At 39.7% G+C, this 23,067-nt stretch overlaps 1 protein-coding gene across 1 annotated transcript in view; it reads left to right on the forward strand.

The window, feature by feature from the left end:
- Positions 1-23,067, forward strand: part of COL4A5 (collagen type IV alpha 5 chain) — a 231,967-nt gene that overhangs the window by 107,395 nt on the left and 101,505 nt on the right. Inside the window, exons 10-19 of the mRNA XM_073641114.1 lie at positions 2,410-2,472; positions 3,058-3,093; positions 3,185-3,226; positions 3,362-3,457; positions 8,400-8,453; positions 13,690-13,746; positions 13,935-13,979; positions 14,063-14,116; positions 16,292-16,333; positions 17,437-17,563. Coding sequence (XP_073497215.1) covers positions 2,410-2,472; positions 3,058-3,093; positions 3,185-3,226; positions 3,362-3,457; positions 8,400-8,453; positions 13,690-13,746; positions 13,935-13,979; positions 14,063-14,116; positions 16,292-16,333; positions 17,437-17,563 — 616 coding nt within the window. The remainder of the gene's footprint in view (positions 1-2,409; positions 2,473-3,057; positions 3,094-3,184; positions 3,227-3,361; positions 3,458-8,399; positions 8,454-13,689; positions 13,747-13,934; positions 13,980-14,062; positions 14,117-16,291; positions 16,334-17,436; positions 17,564-23,067) is intronic.

A 23,067-nucleotide genomic window follows, 5' to 3' on the forward strand; every position in this document is an offset into this window, starting at 1 on the left:
GTCATAACTTTACATACACTTAGGCTGAATTCATTACAATTCTTATTTCTCTGCTGCACAGATTTCAGGTTAACAAACTTTAGTTTTAGCAAGTTGTCTTGGGGATATCTAGTGCAGGGTTCCCCAACTCCAGTCCTCAAGGCCCACCAACAGGTCATGTTTTCAGGATTTCCTTAGTATTGCACAGGTGATGTAACTATTGCCTGTGCTGATGATGGAATTATCACCTGTGCAATACTAAGGAAATCCTGAAAACATGACCTGTTGGTGGGCCTTGAGGACTGGAGTTAGGGAACCCTGATCTAGTGTGTACATGGCACAAGCATTTTTTTTTCCAACAAATGTTCACAAACAGATTATTTCATATATAATTCACTGCATCAAAATTTTAGTGGGTCAGAAGTTTACATATACCATGTTGTCTGTGCCTTGAAATTGCTTGGAAAATGTCCAAAAACATTGGCTTTAGTAGCCACTGATAGGCTGATTGATATAATTTGAGTTATTTGGAGGTTTACATGTGGCAGTATGCTAAGGCTTATATCAAGTCCTACTTGTCTCTATGCTTGACATCATGGGAGAATCAGAAAAAGAAGTATGGACCTCCACAAGTCTTGTACATCCCTGGGAGCAATTTCTAAACACCTGAAGATGCCACATTCATGTGTTCTGCAGAATTAAATACCATTGGACCGCGCAACCATTATATCATTCAGGAAGAAGTCTCTGTCTCCTAGAGGTTAACTAACGTAAGTGTAAAAAACACAGATCAGTCTAAGAACAACAGCAACAACCCTTACCTTACTCTTATAAAAGTAATGATATCAATATTAAAATGTGATCCTACATTGACAAAACCTGAAAGGTCGCTCCTCAAGAAAGAAGTCACTGCTCCACAACTGTCATAAAAAGCCCAGACACACATTGTTACTGCACTTGGGGACAACTATATAACTTTTTGAAGATATGTCATGGTCTGATGAAACAAAAATTGAACTCTTTGGCCTTAATACTAGTGATGGACGAGCATGATCGTTTAACCCTTTAACTGAGCATGCTCTTGTGCTTTCCGAGTATCTTCGGCGTGCTTGTATATGAAATTCGAATCCCCCCGCCTGCATGATTTATGACTGTTAGTCAGCTTCAACACATGTGAGGATTCCCTAGCAAACAGGCAATCTCTGCATTTGTTTACACTGTCTAATAACCATAAATCATGCAGACGGAGGGACTCAAACTTAATATATGAGCACGCTGAAGATATTCGGAAAGAACCCGAGCGTGCTCGGTGAAAGGGTTAAACGAGCATGCTTGCTCATCACTACTTAATACCCATTGTTATGTATGGATGAAAAAGTGGGAAACTTTCAAATCAAAAATTCCAGGGACTTATTGTGAAAAGCTTGTGAAAGGCTACTCGAAACCTTTCACCTAAAACAGGCAATACTAACAAATGCTAAGCCTACTAAGAATTGTGAGAAACTGAATTTTAGTGGCCAAGGTGTATGTAAACTTTTGACTTCAGCTGTATATTTGATGATCAAGTAATTAAAGAGGAGTCAATCGATCTGATGCTAAGCGAATTTGTGTCAAATTTTTAGGAATTCACTGAATGTGGCAAATTTGAGCAGTTTAAAATCGATTTGCCTGAATCACTTAAAATGGCATTTTACACATTGCAGGAGATTGCACAAGCCAGTGAAGGACCATATGACCCCCTGCACAGCCGAGCAGGCTTTCTCACAATGTCTTGCAGCTAATACACCACGTTGTAAAGCATAGCCAACCAGGAGGGACTATCCTAGCCTTTATAAAAGCCGAGGCAGGGAATGCAGTGACCATTTTAGGGTGATTTAGGAAAATGAGAAGTTTTCACAGCTCACTGGTCAGCAATAGAGATAGTGAGTGAAAGCTATAAAACACTGAATAAGTATTATAGATAGTGTGTGACAGCAGTGAATAACAGTTGCCATCCATTTACCTATAGCCATATATGTGGAAGTCACTTTGATATTACTATGGCTTGAAATTAGTTTGATGCAGTCCTAGGAGACCTCATAGTATCATGCGCATCTTTGTAGGGTAATTGCTCTATATGCGATTTTCCGCAAATCGAATTCCTGGGAAAATTTTAAGTAAAGCTGATGAACTTGAATTTCAAAAGATTCTCTAATCTCTTCTAGTATTTTTTCCTATATCATCCTTCCTAAACACATGACTTGGATTTGCTACACTTTAATGTGTGCTTCTTTCAATAAGCATATGGTACAGTAAAATGCCATTAATGTATTAATGCTATTAACAGATTACAAGGAACACAATAAGACAAGTAGAGACTCCTATAAAACAGCTATGATGAGCATATGGTTACTGCGCTCCCTGTAAAATAATGTCTGTATTTCTATACAGGGTCTACTTGGTCCCCAAGGAGTTCAGGGTCCAGTTGGGCGTCCGGGATCTGCAGGGTTACCGGTACAGTATGATAAGTGGATTCAATAAAAATCATTTCCATTGCTTAACAGTAAAGCATAGACTTGTTTCAATATAAGATGTGGCACATCAAAAATACAGAAAAATGCTTAAAAAACAGAAACCCTGACACATTACAGGTTCTAATGTGTGTGCTTTCTTGTATGTGAATTGTTAGTACAAGTATATATTTCCAGTATTATTCACTGTACCATCTTCCCTTGCACAGTACTTTTCTGCAGGGTGAATACAGCTTTGAGTTGCCCATTATGGGATATTCTTACTATATGTTGTTAATGATTATCAGAAATAATCTTACCATGCAAGATTGAAAAACAGCCATTTTTACAGTCATTAATTATTGAAAATACATAATTTTTTTTCTGTGTCACAACATCATACCTTACATATTTATCTCCTAGATTTCTTTACCTCCTCTTTCTTTTTATCCAAACCTTTTACATTTAATAGACATATTTGTTCTAGCAAGTATCTAGATGATGCCCTGATAAAAGTAGGCTAATATAATTCTTCATGGTGGGCATGTCATTTGGTTTAGGGTAATGTTTATTATATTTTTTTTTTCAGGGACCCCCTGGACCACCTGGATTTCCAGGAGCAAAGGTGGGAACCGTCCAGTTTCATTTTAAGTAGTTGTCTATTTTTCATAGTATTTACATAGCATTACTAACTATTTTTTATTTGATTTCATCAGGGTAACATGGGTTTAAATTTCCAAGGATCAAAAGGGGAAAAGGTATGTAAGCTAGTATGCTGTGCGAATTCCACAGGATGCTTTACATTTTTTTTTTCCTTTTAGTGTTAGAAATTTTATGCAATTTTATCACCCTCTTAACCTATATGCTAGTACTATAATAACCTTGTTTCTTAGGGCGACCCAGGTCTTCAAGGACCCCCCGGCCCTCCGGGGCAGTCAACGGAACAGAAGAAAACAGATGGCGAAAGTCAAGTCATAATAGGAGAGAAGGTTGGCATACAAATAATTACATAATAATTGTAAGATCCTTTCATTTGACATTTGATCCCTAGATGCTTAGAAATAGCAGAAATTGGATACATCCCTAAAGCTTCACTAATAGACAAGTATATGTAAGTATACAGTATGTGATCAAACACTGTCCCGTTTGCAGCTACAGTTATGACAGGAAGGCTTGTATAGAGATCTGTATGGTCGTATTCCATATTCATTAACAAATGTGACTGTCAAGTGTGAGCAATGCATGTGTTATTTTACCTTTCAAATAGTTAGAATCAGATATGTAAGCACAGAAAATACAGTACAGACCAAAAGTTTGGACACACCTTCTCATTTAAAGATTTTTCTGTATTTTCATGACTTTGAAAATTGTCCATTCACACTGAAGGCATCAAAACTATGAATTAACACATGTGGAATTATATACTTAACAAAAAAGTGTGAAACAACTGAAAATATGCCTTATATTCTAGGTTCTACAAAGTAGCCACCTTTTGCTTTGATGACTGCTTTGCACACCCTTGGCATTCTCTTGATGAGCTTCAAGAGGTAGTCACCGGAAATGGTTTTCACTTCACAGGTGTGCCCTGTCAGGTTTAATAAGTGGGATTTCTTGCCTTATAAATGGGGTTGGGACCATCAGTTGTGTTGTGCAGAAGTCTGGTGGATACACAGCTGATAGTCCTACTGAATAGACTGTTAGAATTTGTATTATGGCAAGAAGAAAGCAGCTAAGTAAAGAAAAACAAGTGGCCATCATTACTTTAAGAAATGAAGGTCAGTCAGTCCAAAAAATTGGGCAAACTTTGAAAGTGTCCCCAAGTGCAGTTGCAAAAACCATCAAGCGCTACAAAGAAACTGGCTCACATGACGACCGCCCCAAGAAAGGAAGACCAAGAGTCACCTCTGCTTCTGAGGATAAGTTTATCCGAATCACCAGCCTCAGAAATCGCAGGTTAACAGCAGCTCAGATTAGAGACTAGGTCAATGCCACACAGAGTTCTAGCAGCAGACACATCTCTACAACAACTGTTAAGAGGAGACTTTGTGCAGCAGGCCTTCATGGTAAAATAGCTGCTAGGAAACCACTGCTAAGGACAGGCAACAAGCAGAAGAGACTTGTTTGGGCTAAAAAACACAAGGAATGGACATTAGACCAGTGGAAATCCAACCACCGTGTCTTTGTGTGATGCAGAAAAGGTGAACGGATGGACTCTACATGCCTGGTTCCCACCGTGAAGCATGGAGGAGGAGGTGTGATGGTGTGGGGGTGCTTTGCTGGTGACACTGTTGGGGATTTATTCAAAATTGAAGGCATACTGAACCAGCATGGCTACCACAGCATCTTGCAGCGGCATGCTATTCCAACCGCTTTGCTTTTAGTTGGACCATCATTTATTTTTCAACGGGACAATGACCCCAAACACACCTCAAGGCTGTGTAAGGGCTATTTGACCAAGAAGGAGAGTGATGGCGTGCTACGCCAGATGACCTGGCCTCCACAGTCACCAGACCTGAGCCCAATCGAGATGGTTTGGGGTGAGCTGGACCGCAGAGTGAAGGCAAATGGGCCAACGAGTGCTAAGCATCTCTGGGAACTCCTTCAAGATTGTTGGAAGACCATTTCCGGTGACTACCTCTTGAAGCTCATCAAGAGAATGCCAAGAGTGTGCAAAGCAGTCATCAAAGCAAAAGGTGGCTACTTTGAAGAACCTAGAATATAAGACATATTTTCAGTTGTTTCACACTTATATACTGTATATATATGTAGATTTATATATATATATATATACAGTACAGACCAAAAGTTTGGACACACCTTCTCATTTAAAGATTTTTCTGCATTTTCATGACTATGAAAATTGTACATTCACACTGAAGGCATCAAAACTATGAATTAACACATGTGGAATTATATACTTAACAAAAAAGTGTGAAACAACTGAAAATATGTCTTATATTCTAGGTTCTTCAAAGTAGCCACCTTTTGCTTTGATGACTGCTTTGCACACTCTTGGCATTCTCTTGATGAGCTTCAAGAGGTAGTCACCAGAAATAGTCTTCCAACAATCTTGAAGGAGTTCCCAGAGATGCTTAGCACTTGTTGGCCCTTTTGCCTTCACTCTGCGGTCCAGCTCACCCCAAACCATCTCGATTGGGTTCAGGTCTGGTGACTGTGGAGGCCAGGTCATCCGGCGTAGCACCCCATCACTCTCCTTCTTGGTCAAATAGCCCTTACACAGCCTGGAGGTGTGTTTGGGGTCATTGTCCTGTTGAAAAATAAATGATGGTCCAACTAAATGCAAACCGCGTGGAATAGCATGCCGCTGCAAGATGCTGTGGTAGCCATGCTGGTTCAGTATGCCTTCAATTTTGAATAAATCCCCAACAGTGTCACCAGCAAAGCACCCCCACACCATCACACCTCCTCCTCCATGCTTCACGGTGGGAACCAGGCATGTAGAGTCCATCCGTTCACCTTTTCTGCGTCGCACAAAGACACAGTGGTTGGAACCAAAGATCTCAAATTTGGACTCATCAGACCAAAGCACAGATTTCCACTGGTCTAATGTCCATTCCTTGTGTTCTTTAGCCCAAACAAGTCTCTTCTGCTTGTTGTCTGTCCTTATCAGTGGTTTCCTAGCAGCTATTTTACCATGAAGGCCTGCTGCACAAAGTCTCCTCTTAACAGTTGTTGAAGAGATGTGTCTGCTGCTAGAATTCTGTGTGGCATTGACCTGGTCTCTAATCTGAGCTGCTGGTAACCTGTGATTTCTGAGGCTGGTGACTATGATAAACTTATCCTCAGAAGCAGAGGTGACTCTTGGTCTTCCTTTCCTGGGGCGGTCCTCATGTGAGACAGTTTCTTTGTAGTGCTTGATGGTTTTTGCAACTGCACTTGGGGACACTTTCAAAGTTTTCCCAATTTTTCGCACTGACTGACCTTCATTTCTTAAAGTAATGAGGGCCACTCGTTTTTCTTTACTTAGCTGCTTTTTTCTTGCCATAATACAAATTCTAACAGTCTATTCAGTAGGACTATCAGCTGTGTATCCACCTCACTTCTGCACAACACAACTGATGGTCCCAACCCCATTTATAAGGCAAGAAATCCCACTTATTAAACCTGACAGGGCACACCTGTGAACTGAAGACCATTTCCGGTGACTACCTCTTGAAGCTCATCAAGAGAAGGCCAAGAGTGTGCAAAGCAGTCATCAAAGCAAAAGGTGGCTACTTTGAAGAACCTAGAATATAAGACATATTTTCAGTTGTTTCACACTTTTTTGTTAAGTATATAATTCCACATGTGTTAATTCATAGTTTTGATGCCTTCAGTGTGAATGTACAATTTTCATAGTCATGATAATACGGAAAAATCATTAAATGAGGAGGTGTGTCCAAACTTTTGGTCTGTACTGTATGTATATATATATATATATATATATATATATATATATATGCACTTCCGCCGATCTTGCAAGTTTTCCCACCTGCAAACAATGGAGAGGTCTGTAATTTTTATCGTAGATCACTTCACCTGTGAGAGACAGAATCTAAAAATAAAAAAACGAAAATCAAATTGTATTATTTTGACATAATTAATTTGCATTTTATTGCATGAAATAAGTAGGTCATTGACCAGGTCCTCCTGTGTAGTTCGGGGCTGATTCCTGACCTTTCTCAGAATCCTCCTGGCCCCATGAGGCGAGATCTTGCATGGAGCCCCAGATCGATGATGATTGACAGTCATCTTGTGTTTCTTTTATTTTCTAATAATTGTGCCAACAGTTGCTGCCTTCTCATTAAGCTGCGTGCCTATTGTCCTGTAGCCCATCCCAGCCTTGTGCAGGTCTACAATTTTGTCCCTGGTGTCGTTAGACGGCTCTTTTTGGTCTTGGCCATGGTGGAGAGGTTGGAGTGTGATAATGTACAAACAGATGAAGCTACTGTGGCACCAGTCCGTGTATTAACCATTCAAAAAAAGTGGCCCTTTAATATAAAAATACTCGCAATACGCCTTTATATGGTGGTGCTTCCACAAATGTGAAAATATAGATGTTGCCAAGATGTCAGGAAAAGGTAGCACTCACCACAGGTTGTCGGTCTTAAAGTCCTTTAATCCAGGTCATGAATACATGTGAGCGGTGGACACAGGTGATGCGGGAATGAGCATAATAAATAAATAATGTCTTCAGGGCCTACATTAGGTGGCAGAGGCCCTGTTGAGGGGTGCACAGTGGATAATAGAGGCTTTATGGGGGGCATCAAAGTATGTGACTGAAGCTTTGCGGGGATGGAAGTCAGAGGAAAAACAGAATCAACCATAAAATAGGAACATTCCACTAAAGCTGATGACAGTTAGCAGCACTAATGCCCCAATGGCGGTACAGTTTATTTCCTTGGGATTTTTTTTGTGGATGTCTGTAAATTCTGTATTGGGGTATGCTAATGTTTTTCCTTCTGTAGTATTTTGTGCAACATCTTCTTAATAAATGGGAGTTTTATGTGTACTTCTTATGCTGGTTAGGGATGATTCAGATATTATTTAGGATGCTGGTTTTTTTTCAAGCTGCAGCATGCCATATGCTTTTGTTTTTTTTTCTATGTGGTCCTTTTGCCTCATTGACCTCAAGGCATAAAAAAATTACTCCAGGTGCATGATGCTAAATTTAGGCCAAAATTAGTAGTAATAGTATGCACCCTTGTAATGCGCACCCTATGATAGGTTGAACTGTCTGAGTCACAGCCTCTCCGGTGATCTGGGAAGAGGTTTCTTACTTGTTGGCGCTTAATTACCATCCCACAATGTTTTAATGTTTAATATAGATTTTTCTGTCAACTGCCTCTGTGCTTTCTGACAAGAAACAGTCCCATGGATAATATTTATGGGAGATCGTATTTTTATGTAATTTTCTGTCCTTTTTTCTAGGGCTCAAAAGGTCAACAAGGATTTGATGGACAACCCGGTCCTCCAGGTCCTCCTGTAAGTAGCTTGGAGCTTCTGACTTGAAAACACCAATAACTCAATATTTCAGATAGTCAAAACATTTTCCTGCTACCAAAAGGTACCATACGGGTATGTTCACACTGAGTTTATTTGAGGGTTTTTTGGAGCAGAAACTGAGTGGAAGCTCTCCAAGTCCTCCTCAAAAACTCCAAACACCTCAAAAACTTGGGTCTTGATTCATCGTTTGCATTTTTGTTTTGTCGCTTTTTTTTTTCTTGTGGTTTTCGCTGATGTTTAACCGGTTCCCGACCGCCCACTGTAGATAAACGTCGGCGCTTGCCGGGCTCTGTGCAGCGCCGACGTTTAAAAACGGTGGGTGGTCTCGCAGTGCTCAGGACCCCCAGGGTCCTGCAAGCACTGCGATTCCGGTGCAGAGCGTTAGCTCTGACAGGGTACATCATCGGGACCTGATTAGATCAGGTCCCAGTGATGTTAACCCTTTGCTGTCTTCTATATGCTGTGATCTATAGTGATCACGGCATATAGGAGACAGCAGGAACAGAGGGGGTCGTCATACTTACCTCCGAAGACCTCAGTTTCCTTCCAGGACCTGGGGTTGCTATGGCAGCTGGAGGTCACATGACCGCCTCCAGCTCTGCCATATATGGTGTCCTTCCTGTCTGACTTCAGCCTGTATGTAGCTGATGCCAGACAGGAAACTGACTGAAACAGTCAGTGAAGATCTCATATAATGTAATATATGTGTATTACATTACATGAGATCAGTGATCAGAAAAATAAAAATTAATGTCCCATACAGGGACTAAGTAAAAATGTAAAAAAAAGTAAAAAAAAAGTTTTTAAACTATTAAAAAAAAAATCACAAAATAAATAAAAATAAATAAATAAAATATTAAACCAATAAATCCGTAAATTATTACAAAACCAAAAAAAGTACACATATTTGGTATCGCCGCGTCCGAAACAACCCGAGCTATAAAACTGTCACACTAATTAACTCCTTCTGTGCACACCGTAATAAAAATAAATAAAAAACGAAGAAAAAAAATATGCTTTTTCATCATATCGCCAAACAAAAAGTGGAAAAAAATGCAATCAAAAAGCAGAATAGAAATAAAAATGGTACCACTGAAAACATCATCTTGTTCTGCAAAAAAAAGCCGCCATACAGCTCCATCAGCCAAAAAATAAAAAAGTTATAGCGCTCAGAATAAAGCAATGCAAAAAAAATATTTTTTTTTCTATAAAATTGTTTTATTGTGTAAAAGCGCCAAAACATGAAAAAAATACAGTAAGTGTAGTATCGCTGTAAACGTACTGACCCGAAGAATAACGCTGCCTGATCACTTTTACCACACGCAGAACGGCATAAAAAAAACCTCAAAAAACAATTCCTGAAGTGTTTGTTTTTGTTAACTTTACCTCCCAAAAAACGGAATAGAAAGCGATCAAAAAATGTCACGTGCCCAAAAATGGTTCCAATAAATATTTCAACTCGTCCCGCAAAAAACAAGCCATCACATGACTCTATCGGCCGAAATATGGAAAAATTATAGCTCTCAAAATATGGTGATGCAAAAACTAGATTTTGCAAAAAAAAGCGTATTTTAGTGTGTGACAGCTGTCAGTCATAAAAACCCGATATAAATCTGGTATCTCTGTAATCGCACCGACCCGAAGAATAAAGTAATCTAATCAGTTATATCACACTAGGAACGGCATAAAAAATAAATAAAACAAATATTCTTCACCTGCTACTGATTTGTTTATTATGTCTCCCAAAGATCCCAGTAAGGCTCTGCTCACATTTATCCTGTGTTCTGCGCTGAGCACTTACACCAGAGTTTCCGTGTAAATCTCTGAAATACGTGATTCAGCCAGAACCCATGACGGAAGATTCCCTGTAATGAGGCAGATATAGGCCACTGTGGACGCCATCTGGCCTGTGATCCCACGGTGTCATTTGTTTTAGGCGTGCATAAAAGTGCGGTTGGCCACAGTTTTGTGCACTTCTGAAAAAAAGGACACCACTAAACAGAGGCCAGACGGAGTCCAGAGTAACTCTGCTGCCTCATTACAGTGAATGGATCCTGCAGGGGTTTCATCTGAATTACATCACTTGGAAAATTAGATGGAAACCCCGATGTAAGTGCTCAGCCTAGAGCGCCGGATAAATGTTACGTAAAATGTTCCCAATAAAAGCTTCAACTCAGTCCTCAAAAAAAGCTAGTCCCCACTCAGGTCCATCATCTGTTAAAAATATAAGGGACTTCCAAGTTACTGGTAGCAGAAAGGCTCTGGAAAAGCAAAATGGTCCTTGCCCCCCAAAAGAAATTCAGAAAATTTTGTGCTCCCAAATCCAAATGCCTATTCTACAATAATTTGTTCTCCAATTGTCAAATAGCGCTCCTTCCCCCTCAAATCTCACCGTATGGCTAAGTGGTACGATACAGCCACATATGGGGTATTGACACTTTTAGAAGAAATTGTGTGACACATTTCGGCACCATTTTTACCCATTGCCCTGTGTGAAAATGTAAAATCTGAGGGTAAAACATTTTTTTGTGGTAAAAATATAATTATGCTTTTTTCACTGCCCAATGGTATAAATTTAAAAATTAAAAAATGCTCACTACTTCCCTAGATTAATTCCTTGAGAGGTGTAGTTTACAAAATGGGGTCACTTGTGGGGGTTTCTGCTGTTTTGGCATGTCAGCGACTCTTCAAATGTGACATGGCGTCTGTGCCTATCCCAGCCAACATAGCGCTTCTTTCTCTTCCGAACCCTGCCGTACACCAAAGCAGTGGTTTTCCCCCACATATGGTGTATCGGCGTGTTCAGGAGAAATTGCACAACAAATTTCATGGTGCAATTTTTCCTGTTACCCTTATGATAATACAAAATTAGGGAATGAAAAACATTTTTTGAGGGAAAAATGTGAAAATTTTATTTTTACGGCTCAATATTATAAACTTCTGTGAAGCAGCTGGGGGTGCAAGGTGCTCACCACACATCTAGATAAGTTCCCTAAGGGGTCTAGTTTCCAAAATGGTGGCACTTGTGGGGGGTTTCCGCTGTTTAGGCACATTAGGGGCTCCCCAAATGTGACATGGCGTCCGCTAATTATTCAAACAAATTTTACATTCAAAAAGTCAAATGGCGCTCCTTCCCTTTCAAACCCTGCCATGTGCCCAAACAGTAATTTGCCTCCACATATGGGGTATCGGCGTGTTCAGGAGAAATTGCACAACAAATTTCATGGTGCAATTTATCCTGTTACCCTTATGATAATACAAAATTAGGGAATGAAAAACATTTTTTGAGGGAAAAATGTGAAAATTTTATTTTTACGGCTCAATATTATAAACTTCTGTGAAGCAGCTGGGGGTGCAAGGTGCTCACCACACATCTAGATAAGTTCCCTAAGGGGTCTAGTTTCCAAAATGGTGGCACTTGTGGGGGGTTTCCACTGTTTAGGCACATCAGGAGCTCTCCAAACGCAACATGGCGTCCGCTAATTATTCAGACAAATTTTACATTCAAAAAGTCTAATGGCGCTCCTTCCCTTCCGAACCCTGCCGTGCGCCCAAACAGTGGTTTTCCCTCACATATGGGGTATCAGCACGCTCAAGAGAAATTGCACAAAAAAATTTGGGGTCCATTTTTTCATGTTACCCCTGTGAAAATAAAAAAAATTGGGTCGAAAGTAACATTTTTGTGAAAAAAGTTAAATGTTAATTTTTTTCTTCCACATTCCAAAAATTCCTGTGAATCACCTGAAGGGTTAATAAAGTTCTTGAATGTGGTTTTGAGCACCTTGAGGGGGGCAGTTTTTAGAATGGTGTCACTTTTGGGTATTTTCTGTCATAAAGACCCCTCAAAGTAACTTCAAATGTGATGTGGTCCCTAAAAAAATGGTTTTGTAAATTTTGTTGGAAAAATGAGAAATCGCTGGTCAACTTTTAACCCTTATAGCTCCCTAACAAAAAAAAATTTGGGTTCCAAAATTGTGCTGATGTAAAGTAGACATGTGGGAAATGTTATTTATTAACTATTTTGTGTGACATATCTCTCTGATTTAAGGGCATGAAAATTCAAAGTTTGAAAATTGCAAAATTTTCAAAATTTTCGCCAAATTTCCGATTTTTTCACAAATAAACGCAAGTGATATCGAAGAAATTTTACCACTATCATGAAGTACAATATGTCACGAAAAAACAATGTCTGAATCAGGGGAATACGTTGAAGCGTTCCAGGGTAATTACTTCATAAACTGGCAGTGGTCAGAATTGAAAAAATTGGCCTGGTCACGAAGGCAAAAACAGGCTCTGGCGCGAAGTGGTTAAGGTGCCAAATTCATCCAAATTTTTGCAACTTTTTAGCGCAAAAAGTCACACTTTTCTCAAAATGTCTAAAAACTTTTTGATGTGGCCCACATGAAATCACTTGGGGGAGGTGGAGGGGATGGTGCGGACTATGGCATAGCTGCACCAAATTTCACGCTTTTTCAAAAAAATTCGCAATTTGTGAATTAGACTAAAACATCTGGAAAAGCCACATTGATGTAAAAATTAGAAGACTAACTAAACCACAAAATACAACTTGAAAAAAGGCCCAAATCACTGGATAAATGTGTTGCAAATTACAACGTTACCAACTGAGAGTTATTCACATGAAAAAAATGAATCTGGTTTTTGGAGTTTCCTCTCCAAAAACTCATCAAAAAGACTCAGAATGGGGGTCTTGATGAGGGGGCGTGGTGGCATCAGATGCTCCTGATTCATGAAGAGATGCATGGGTCTTCATAAATCAGGAGCATCTGATGAGTGGCCTGCGCTTCTCGACGCCACTCAAGAAATCTTTACCAGTCCCTCGCGTAAGGAGCACCATAGCTTGTCATGAATTAGACAAGCTGTGGCATTGCGCCCCATACCCCACCCCGTCATGCCAAAACTCCACCCAGATCTGCTCATTTTAGCAGAGTTGGGAGAAACTGGTGTACAACCACAAAAATGTAGCAAGATTTTTGCGCAACTCAGAACTTCAGCCAAATTTTGCGACTTTCTAATTGACAAAATTCTTGCAAAATTGCTTTGATGAATCTGGGTCTCAGTGTGCACATGAGAGGTTTTATTTATGGTAATATTTTCTATGTACTTAGGTTATCAATGTACAATAATAATATTAAATTAATAATACATTTATTGTTATTCATGTAATTTAGATTCATAATAAAAAAAATTGTTTTAGGGTCCTTCTGGAGGTACGAAGGGACAAAAAGGAGAACCAGGAGAATCAGGAAAAATAGTAAGTATTTCCACCCATAATTGAATAAGGTCAACTCCTTTACTGACGCCTTGTTAGGCTCTATAGACATAAAGAGAAAGGCTCAATATTGTTAGGATGTGTTATACATGTAGTGGTCCTGTTAGGGACCATTCCTGTACCAAACTGTTTTTTTCGGAAATTGTTTTCAATCTCTAATTGTGTAATAGGGCAAGCCGGGGAAAGAAGGAAGGAGTGGATTTCCTGGTAGTGAGGTTAGTATCAATTATATCCAAGTAAGTATTTTCTATGTAAAAAAAACAAAAATAAATGTACAATATTTTTTTTATTATTCCAGGGTGCTTCTGGTGAACGTGGTTTTCCAGGAAATTCTGGCCGAGATGGCGAGAAGGTAAGTTTATGTTTGAACTGAATGTTGAATATGTTTTTTTCATATTTGGAAGGCAACTTAATTGCCTACAGATAGATGGGGGGCCCTGCATGCGCACACAGTGTGGAGTACGGATTCAATAGAAAGCATAGGCTTCGTAGTTTATGCTTTCTGTTGTATCCGTACCCCACTCTGTGTGCGCGTACTGGCAGGAACTGAGCGGAGCACTGCTCAGTCCTGAGCGGAGCACTGCTCAGGGCTCTATTGAGGGATCAATGAGGTGTAAGGATATGGGCCCCCCACATATCTGTAGATAATTAAAGTGCCTACCAAATATGAAAAAAAAATATTCAAATTTTATTTATTGTTTAAAGTTGTAATAGGCTGAAGTTTGACAATTTTTCATTTTCATTTTAACACAATCCATTATTATATCCCATCATTGAAGTTTATATAAACCTCTTTCTCACTTAAATTGCATTATTTCTTGGTAGTAGCAAATCTTTAGTAGTTTTGCTTTATTCGCTATTGTCTCGTGTCACATATCAGCCTATGCAAATAAATGAGACTGAGCTGCAATACCAGGCACAGCCTACTGAAAACAGTGGCACTGTTCCTGGAAAAAAATCAGACATTTTTTTACAATTTTTGTCAACCTATTTAAAGCAGATCTGAAAACATACATTTCTGTTCTCTTTAAGGGCAGGATAATCCACTACCCTATTAGCCCAAATGGTGTACAAAATATTGTAAGACTACAGTGGATTCATTGTGATGTAGCCAAATTAAAGGAAATCTGTTAGTAGGATCAACTCCCCTAAGCTGTCTATTTATTTATTTTACTCACTTCTATAGCGCCATTAATTCCACAGCGCTTTACAGACATTATGGGCACTGTCCCCATTGGGGCTGACAACCTAGATTCCCTATCAGTATGTCTTTGGAATGTGGGAGGAAACTGGAGAACCTGGAGGAAACCCACACAAACATGGAGAGAACTTTCAAACTCCTTGCAGATGTTGTTCTTGGTGGGATTTGAACCCTGGACCACAGCGCTGCAAGGCTGCAGTGCTAACCACTGAGCCACCGTGCTGCCTTTCTATATGGGCATATAGGTCATAGGAAGCTGAATAAAATGATACCTTGATATATGTGATCTGATGTCTTATTCCAGAGAAATCCTCATTTTTGTAATATGTAAATGAGCTATTAAGATCTATGGGGACATATATCTCCCTGAGAATCTGCCTCCAGGGCTTATTATAAATGAAAGGTGGCTTTATCAGTGTGAGACATGTAACGACTGACAATCTGCTCTTCTGATTTACATGTCTCACCCTGCTAATGCCGCTTTTCATTTACAATATTCTCTGGAGGCAGATTCTCAGGGAGATCTATGTCCGGCCCATAGATCTTAACAGCTCATTTACATATTAATAAAAATGTGGATTTCTCTGGAATAAGAGATCAGATCGCAGATATCAAGGTATCATTTTATTCACCTTCCTATATGCCCATATAGACGGCTTAGGATGCCTGATCCTACTGACAGATTACCTTTAATGAAGGGAAAGTTCCTCTTTCTGCCCCTTTGAGCTGTGACTGGTAACCTGCCTTGAATCTGCTTGTGTTGTTTGGCCTGTCAGATACTGGTGACATAAGAAAGGGGAAAACTCGACTCTTATACACAGCAAAGTCAAGGTATGCTGACGGATCCGCTTTGAACTCTGTGGACCCGATTCATAAAAAACTTTGCTCCAGAAATCTGGGACAAGACAGTTTGAATTGTCAAAAAATGTTTGTGTTACTAATTTTTGCACGTATTTTTTGTTACTTTGATATTTGCCAACTTTTCTAAAAGTGGGCAGAGGATAGCAAGAGGGGTCGTATTCAAGCAGGACCTGGCATATTCATCACAAGTTATGCTACAAAAGATCTGTAAATTATTGAAGAAATATATTCAAGTCTGTGACTGGAGTACGCTTGTGATTCTGACGTACGGTAGCTGACATATGCGCATATCTCAGCTGCTGTACACCAACATTAGAATCTTACACCAGTGGTCTTTCAATCAAAACTGGCATGAAGAACACAGGTCTCGATGAATCAACTCCTTTATTTCACCTGGTATTCAATTCTGACACCTAAAAAGTTTAATTAATTTACTCTTTATAATTCAGTAAGTTTCATTTTCAGGGTCTAAAAGGTGATCGTGGATTTCCCGGACCTCCTGGACAGGTATGATAATTTATGCATTTTCTGTTTATGTCATAGAATAATAAAGCCAGTATCCATATTTGAAAATCACTATGTAATTCAGATGCATCCAACAAATAAAATATCACATTATCACATTAGTTCTCTGTAGAGGCCATCAGCAAGTAACAGGTTCATTAAAGGGCTCATGCAGAATTGTGTATAAGCGGTCCATGTGCTATTCGTATGCCCCACTGGCAACACACAGAAAGCACACCGACCCATTATAGCCATAGACTTTTCCACATGGACTGATGGTCTGCATGGAAAAAAATCACAGCATGCACTATTTGGTCTGTTTTCCCAGAATTGGCCCTTTGAGCCATATCTCCACCTCATCTCTGCCACCCAAAGTTACAATGTCTCTGAAAATACACCTCAACTGTCACAAGATAGACTGCCAGCACAGTGAGGTGTCACGTTACTCATTCTTTATGTAGAGCGGAATAGGGAAAAGGAGATAGGAGCACAGTGAGAAACAGATGGTGGGAGACACAGAAAGATCGTGCTGAGCTTTACAAGAAGTCTTTTACCTCACTCCAGAACTGGATTCACCTCTGCACTGATCAGTACTACTGTATAACTTCCTCCATTTTGCTGCTGCATCTCTTTGTATACTAACTAAGGACTGAAGAGCAGAATACATCTCTGTATGTTTAGTGTATGGGAGACATCATAGCAGCTCGTCTACTCCCTCCAGCTCAGAGTGGATTGTAAAGCACAGAGAGAGCATTCAGAGGGAAAAAAATAGTGAAAAATGCAATAGATTGAAGACATGTAATGCCCTGAAATAGTGTTATTTCTCATGTACACACAGTGTGACTTATTCTGAAAAGTTTCCTGAAAGCACAGTTAACCTTTCAAGCACTTACCACAGCCTCCTACGCTGATGTAAGATGCTATAGTTTGCATAGTAATATGTATTTATTATAGGATTTTGACAAGACAGTTTTCTCACCCATAGATTAAAATGGCTCTAGGTTGGAGCTTAACTTTTTTATGTCTAATAAAAGAAAATTTCTAAATTATTCTTGTTTTGGGCCAAGCAGCTCCAATGAAAATATTGCATTTATGTTTTTCCTTAGATAATTCCTGGACCAGACCCAACAATTGGACCAAAAGGAAATACTGGAGCTCCAGGATTAATTGGAAGTAAAGGAGACCGTGGTTATCCAGGTTCACAAGGTCCACCCGGATTTCCAGGACCACCAGGTGAGGTCATGATAGATTAATGTAGAATTTATAATTCAGATTGTATTAAAAATCATTTGAAAAGGTAAGTAGATCTAAAAATATAATACTGTGTAAAACCAACATGGGGGTCTAAGGAAGTAGAAATGTTAATACCACTAACTTTTGTGACTTATAGAGTATAGTGCAAAGACAGAGCAGTTATCTTATCTGGACATGCTGCATGTTAACCAACTAGTATGCTACTTGGATACTTGGATGACATTATAGTTCTTCTTTTACCTGTTGTTCTTTAGCAAAAATGTTCTAAGCATACTCTGTCACCCATGCAGAGGTCATTGTAATGGTAGGGAGAAATGAGCTGTGACCATCACCTATTGTCAATGGTGCATGCTGTTACATATGTGTGTGTGTGTGTGTGTGTGTATATATATGTATATATATATATATATATATATATATATATATATATAGTACTGCTCATGCAGTGTGCTCCTTCTTGTTATTCTGATGTGCACATTGTAGATACACACTGAAAGCAACAGAACTACAAAGGAGCTCAATGGAATCAAAGAGTAGCAAAACACGTGTGAAACAAACGAGAATATGTGTTAAGTAGTGATGAGCAAGCATGCTCGCCACTGCTCGGTAGTCGCCCGAGTATCTCATGAATATTGGCCCCCTCCCAGGCTAGAAACACCAGCCGTCAGCCACCCCAGAAATGGCGCATCCATAGGATGCGCCAATTCTGGCACTTAGCCTCGCTCTTCCCACTGCCCTGTAGCGGTGGCAGTGGGGTAATAGGGCTGGGGTTGATGTCAGTCTGTCATGTGAATGTAGCAGAGCTGAAGCCGTCCTGGGAACAATGGAAAGGTAAGGATGAGGTTGGTTTATTATTTTACTTTTATTGCAGAAGACATTGGCTTCAGCTGGAATGGGCGTGACGGTAAGTATGGTTTAATTTAGAACATTAAAGAATTGTGTGTTTATTTCAATTAAAGGACTTTATTTTGGGTGTTTGTGTTTTTTTTAACTTTGACTATGGGGTTAGTAATGGGGGTGTCTTATAGACGCCTCTCCATTACTAACCTGTGCTTGATGTCAGCTGGCATTATAAGCTGACATCAACCCCAGCCCTATTACCCCACTGCCACCGCTACAGGGCAGTGGGAAGAGCGAGGCTAAGTGCCAGAATTGGCGCATCCTATGGATGCGCCATTTCTGGGGCGGCTGACGGCTGGTGTTTCTAGCCTGCGAGGGGGCCAATATTCATGGCAACCTTCCTGGGCTATTAATATCAGCCCCCAGCTGTCTGCCTAGCCTTTGCTAGCTATTAAAATAGGGGGGACCCCACGTCATTTTTTTTTTGGGGTCCCCCATTTTAATAGCTAGTAAAGGCTAGGTATTCAGCTGGGGGCTGATATTAGTAGCCTGGGAAGCTCCGTGGGTATTACCCCCTTCCCAGGCTTCAAACATCTGCCCCAGCCGTCTGCTTAACCTCCGCTAGAGACTAAAATTACGGGGAACCCGATTCCAATTTTTTTTTTAATAAATCCTTTATTTTAACACTAAATTACAAGTACAGTAATCAACACTATCACTGTACTTATTATATATGTGACTGACATGTTTCTATCTATCTAATCTATGTGTGATGCTCTATTCTTTCTGTTCTAAATTGTCGGGTACCGATGCTGAATTGCCGGCCGGCTTTTTTAAAGAGACGGTGCATGAAAACACTATTATTATTTTTTTTAATAAATCCTTTAACACTAAATGACAAGTACAGTAACCAACACTGTCACTGTACTTCTTATATATGTGACTGACATGTTTCTATCTATCTAATCTATGTGTGATGCTCTATTCTTTCTGTTCTAAATTGTCGGGTACTGGTGTATGCCGCTGCTGAATTGCCGGCTGGCTTTTTTAAAGAGAAGGGTGCATGAAAATCGGAGGGCAGTAGTGTCTTCCAAGTGCCCTGCTATGTTTTTCATGCACCCTCCTATATACCCTGCCTGCCTGTCTGCCTATATATTCTGCCTGCCTGATGTTTAATTGAGCACTGTTCCCATCGATTTGGGCAATTTTTGACCTTCTGCAGACTGCCGGGGGGGGACCACCAGAAAAATACTCGAGTTTACCATAGATTTACATTGGGCTCGTTGCTCGGGTCGAGCACCCGAGTATTCCAATGTGCTCGACCCTAGCTTCGAGCACCCGAGCATTTTAGTGTTCGCTCATCACTAGTGTTAAGTCTTAGATTCCTCAAAGTAACCCATGATACTCTGATGCCAGGTTTACACACAGTCTCCTTAAATTGCTTGTAATGAACAGGTATGCCTCGTCAAAGTTCAATCTTGAAATCACTGGCCTTCAGAAAGTGTTTCCGACCATCAGGTGTGTTTTATAGAGGCAGCGTTAGTATACCGTTCCATGCAGCATTGAGTCCTATCCCACCACTGCTCTAAGGCAGAATGCGACAAAACCCCACTTTAATAAGAAAAGAGAAACAATAATTACTTTATGAGATAAAGGTCAGTCAATGCGGAAAATTGCTAGAACTCTGGAGGTATCCTCAAGTGCAGTCATTAAAACCTCCATTCACTATAATGAAGTTGGCTTTCATCAGGACTACCCCAGGAAAGTGAAACCAATAATTAATGAAAGAGTGTGATCCTGCTCACCCACATTAAAGTAGCGCAACCAAAGAGGAAAAGGATAGCCTTGGAGGAATGTATATGCAAATAATTAACCAAATGGGAAAACCCATATAATTATCCCTCTCTAAATAGGCTATAAAATTTAACTTTTAATCTTTATATTAAAATGTGAATGTAGAGGGTATTAAAATATTATCCCTAATCAGCCAAAATAATAAATAGATTTTAGTCTATGATGTTCTGATGGTACCGTGGGGTGTCATCACTAGAGCTGAATGGGATAAATAAATCTCAGCACATCCCCCCAACATGTTTCACAACACAAGCAGCGCCATCAGAGGATGGGACACTAACATGAATCATAAATATTTTAATACCCTCTACATTCCCATTTTAATATAAAGATTAAAAATTAAATTTTATAGCCTGTTTAGAGAGGGATAATTATATGGGTTTTCCCATTTGGTTCATAACATTAAAGTAGCTAGCAAATCCTCGCAATTAAAAAAGCTCTTAAATATATATATTATTTTCTATAGTACTGGGAATGTTCTGTTTTTATTCAATTCTTCCAATATTTTTTTTTATGTTTTTATCCAAAAAATGTCTGGATATCCCTACCTTTTCCTGAAACCAAGAATTACCTTTGCTGTAGAGGATAAGTTCATCAGAATGTCCAGCCTCAAAACTCACGAATTAGAAGCATCTCAGACAACAGCCTTCATAAATGATTCACATACATCAAGTAGCGGACACATCTTAACATCAGCGGTACAGAGGAGACTGCTAGAAGCAGGGCTTTATGGTTGAGTTGCTTCAAAGAAGCCAATACTGAGGACCACAAGCAAGAAGAGACTTGGATATTAGATCACTGGACATATGTTCTGTGGTCTGATGAGTTCAAATGTTAGATTTTTGGTATCACCCAGCATGTCTTTGGCATGGGGGTGCTTTGCTGGTGACACTGCTGGTGATTTTTCCAAATTCAATGCACACTTACCCATTATGGCTACCAGAGCATTCTGCAAAGAAGATGTCTGGAGGAGGGGGGGGGACAAGCTATCGTCAGAGTAAAAGGGAGATACTTTGAGGAATCTAGTCTAGGACTCTAATGTAGGAAGTCTAACACATATTCAGTTTTTTAACGTGTGTTTCTTTATGCCTTGGTTACTTATGTATTCATTCCTTGTTTTGCTGCCTTCATTCTTAAACTACAATGTGCAATTCCAATATAAACAAGGAAAACCATTGCATGAACAAAGTACGAATGCTCTAAAAATGCTGCAAAGTAAGAATGCTTTAACTCCTTCAGAGGTTCCCGACCAATGACGTAGTTACGTTATGGCGATCATTCGAGGCACAGGAGCAGTGCCCGCATGATCGCCGCTGGGAACCCGGCTTAAGTGATAGTCGAGCACCCTCTGTCACAGCCAGGAGCGGTGGCCGCACTGTCCCCGGCTGTATAACCCTGTAAATGCTGTGATCAATAGTGATCACAACATTTAGAAGACTAGGAGATGGCGGGGGCTCCTTCTTCCACGCGATCAGCACCCCCGTGACATAATTGTGGGCTGCTTATGGTACTCGTGGCAACTGGAGGTCACATGACGACCTCCGGGTCTGACAGCTCTGCTGGTCTGTTAGACCATGCAAGGAGCATGGTCTAAAAAGGTGTTCTGTCAGTGTAACACTGACAGGTGCATTGCAATGCAATATACCAATGATCAGAGTAATACAAGTCCTATAAGGGGACTAAGTATAAAAGTTAAAGAAAAAAAAAAAGTAAAAATAGTTAAAAAACAAAAATCACAAAATAAATTAAAAAAAATGAAAAAAAAATTATACAAATAAATTACATAGATTTATGTAAAACAAAGAATAAACAAAAAAAATTCACATATTTGGTATTGTGCCCAGAACGATCTGATCTATAAAACTGTCACATTAATTAACCCCTTTAGTGAACACTGTAAAAAATGTGGCAAAAAACTATGGTTTTTCATTATGCCAAAAAAAGTGGAATAAACCTGATCAAAAAGTCAAACATCATCTTGTCCTTCAAAAAAACAGCCGCCATACAGCTTAGTCAGCTATATATATCAGAATACAGCGATGCAAAAACAATTATTTTTTTCTATAAAATAGTTTTTATTGTGTAAAAGCGGCAAAACATAAATTATGTAAATGTGGTCACTTGAGGGGGGATTCTGCTGTTTTGGCACTTAGGGGTTCTGTAAATGGAGTCCTCAAAGTATTCTACAAAAATTTGTCCTCCAGTAGTCAAATAGTGCTCCGCCCCTGCTGAGTGTCGCGGTGTGCCTAAGCAGTACTGTGCAGCCACCTATGGGGTATTGTAATGTTCATTAGAAATTCTGTGACAAATTTTGGTGCAATTTTTTCCCCATTTTCCCATGTGGAAATGTAAAATCTGGGGCTAAAACAAAATTTTTGTGATAAAAATGTAATTATTTTTTCTTCCCTGCCCAATGGTATAAAATTCTGTGAAACACCTGTGATGTCAATATGATCACTGCATCCCTAGATAAATTCATTGAGAGGTGTAGTTTGTAAAATGGGGTCTCTTATGGGGGGTTCTGCTGTTCTGGCACCTCAGGGGCTCTCCCAGTGGGTCATGGCACCAACAAACCTTAACAGTAAAATCTGCACTATAATATGGCGATCCTTCCCTTCTGAGCTTTGCACTGTGCCTGAAAAGTAGTTCCCAATTACATGTAGGGCATTTGCGCAATCAGGAGAAATTGCACAACAAACTGTGAAGTCCATTTTTACCTATTAGACCTTATAAAAGTTAAAAACTTGGAGCTAAAACAACATTTTAGTGGTAAAAATGTAATTATTCTT

Source organism: Phyllobates terribilis, unplaced genomic scaffold (genome assembly GCF_046119375.1).
Source record: "Phyllobates terribilis strain yellow unplaced genomic scaffold, ASM4611937v1 Scaffold_7__3_contigs__length_470593459, whole genome shotgun sequence".
NCBI lineage: Eukaryota > Metazoa > Chordata > Amphibia > Anura > Dendrobatidae > Phyllobates > Phyllobates terribilis.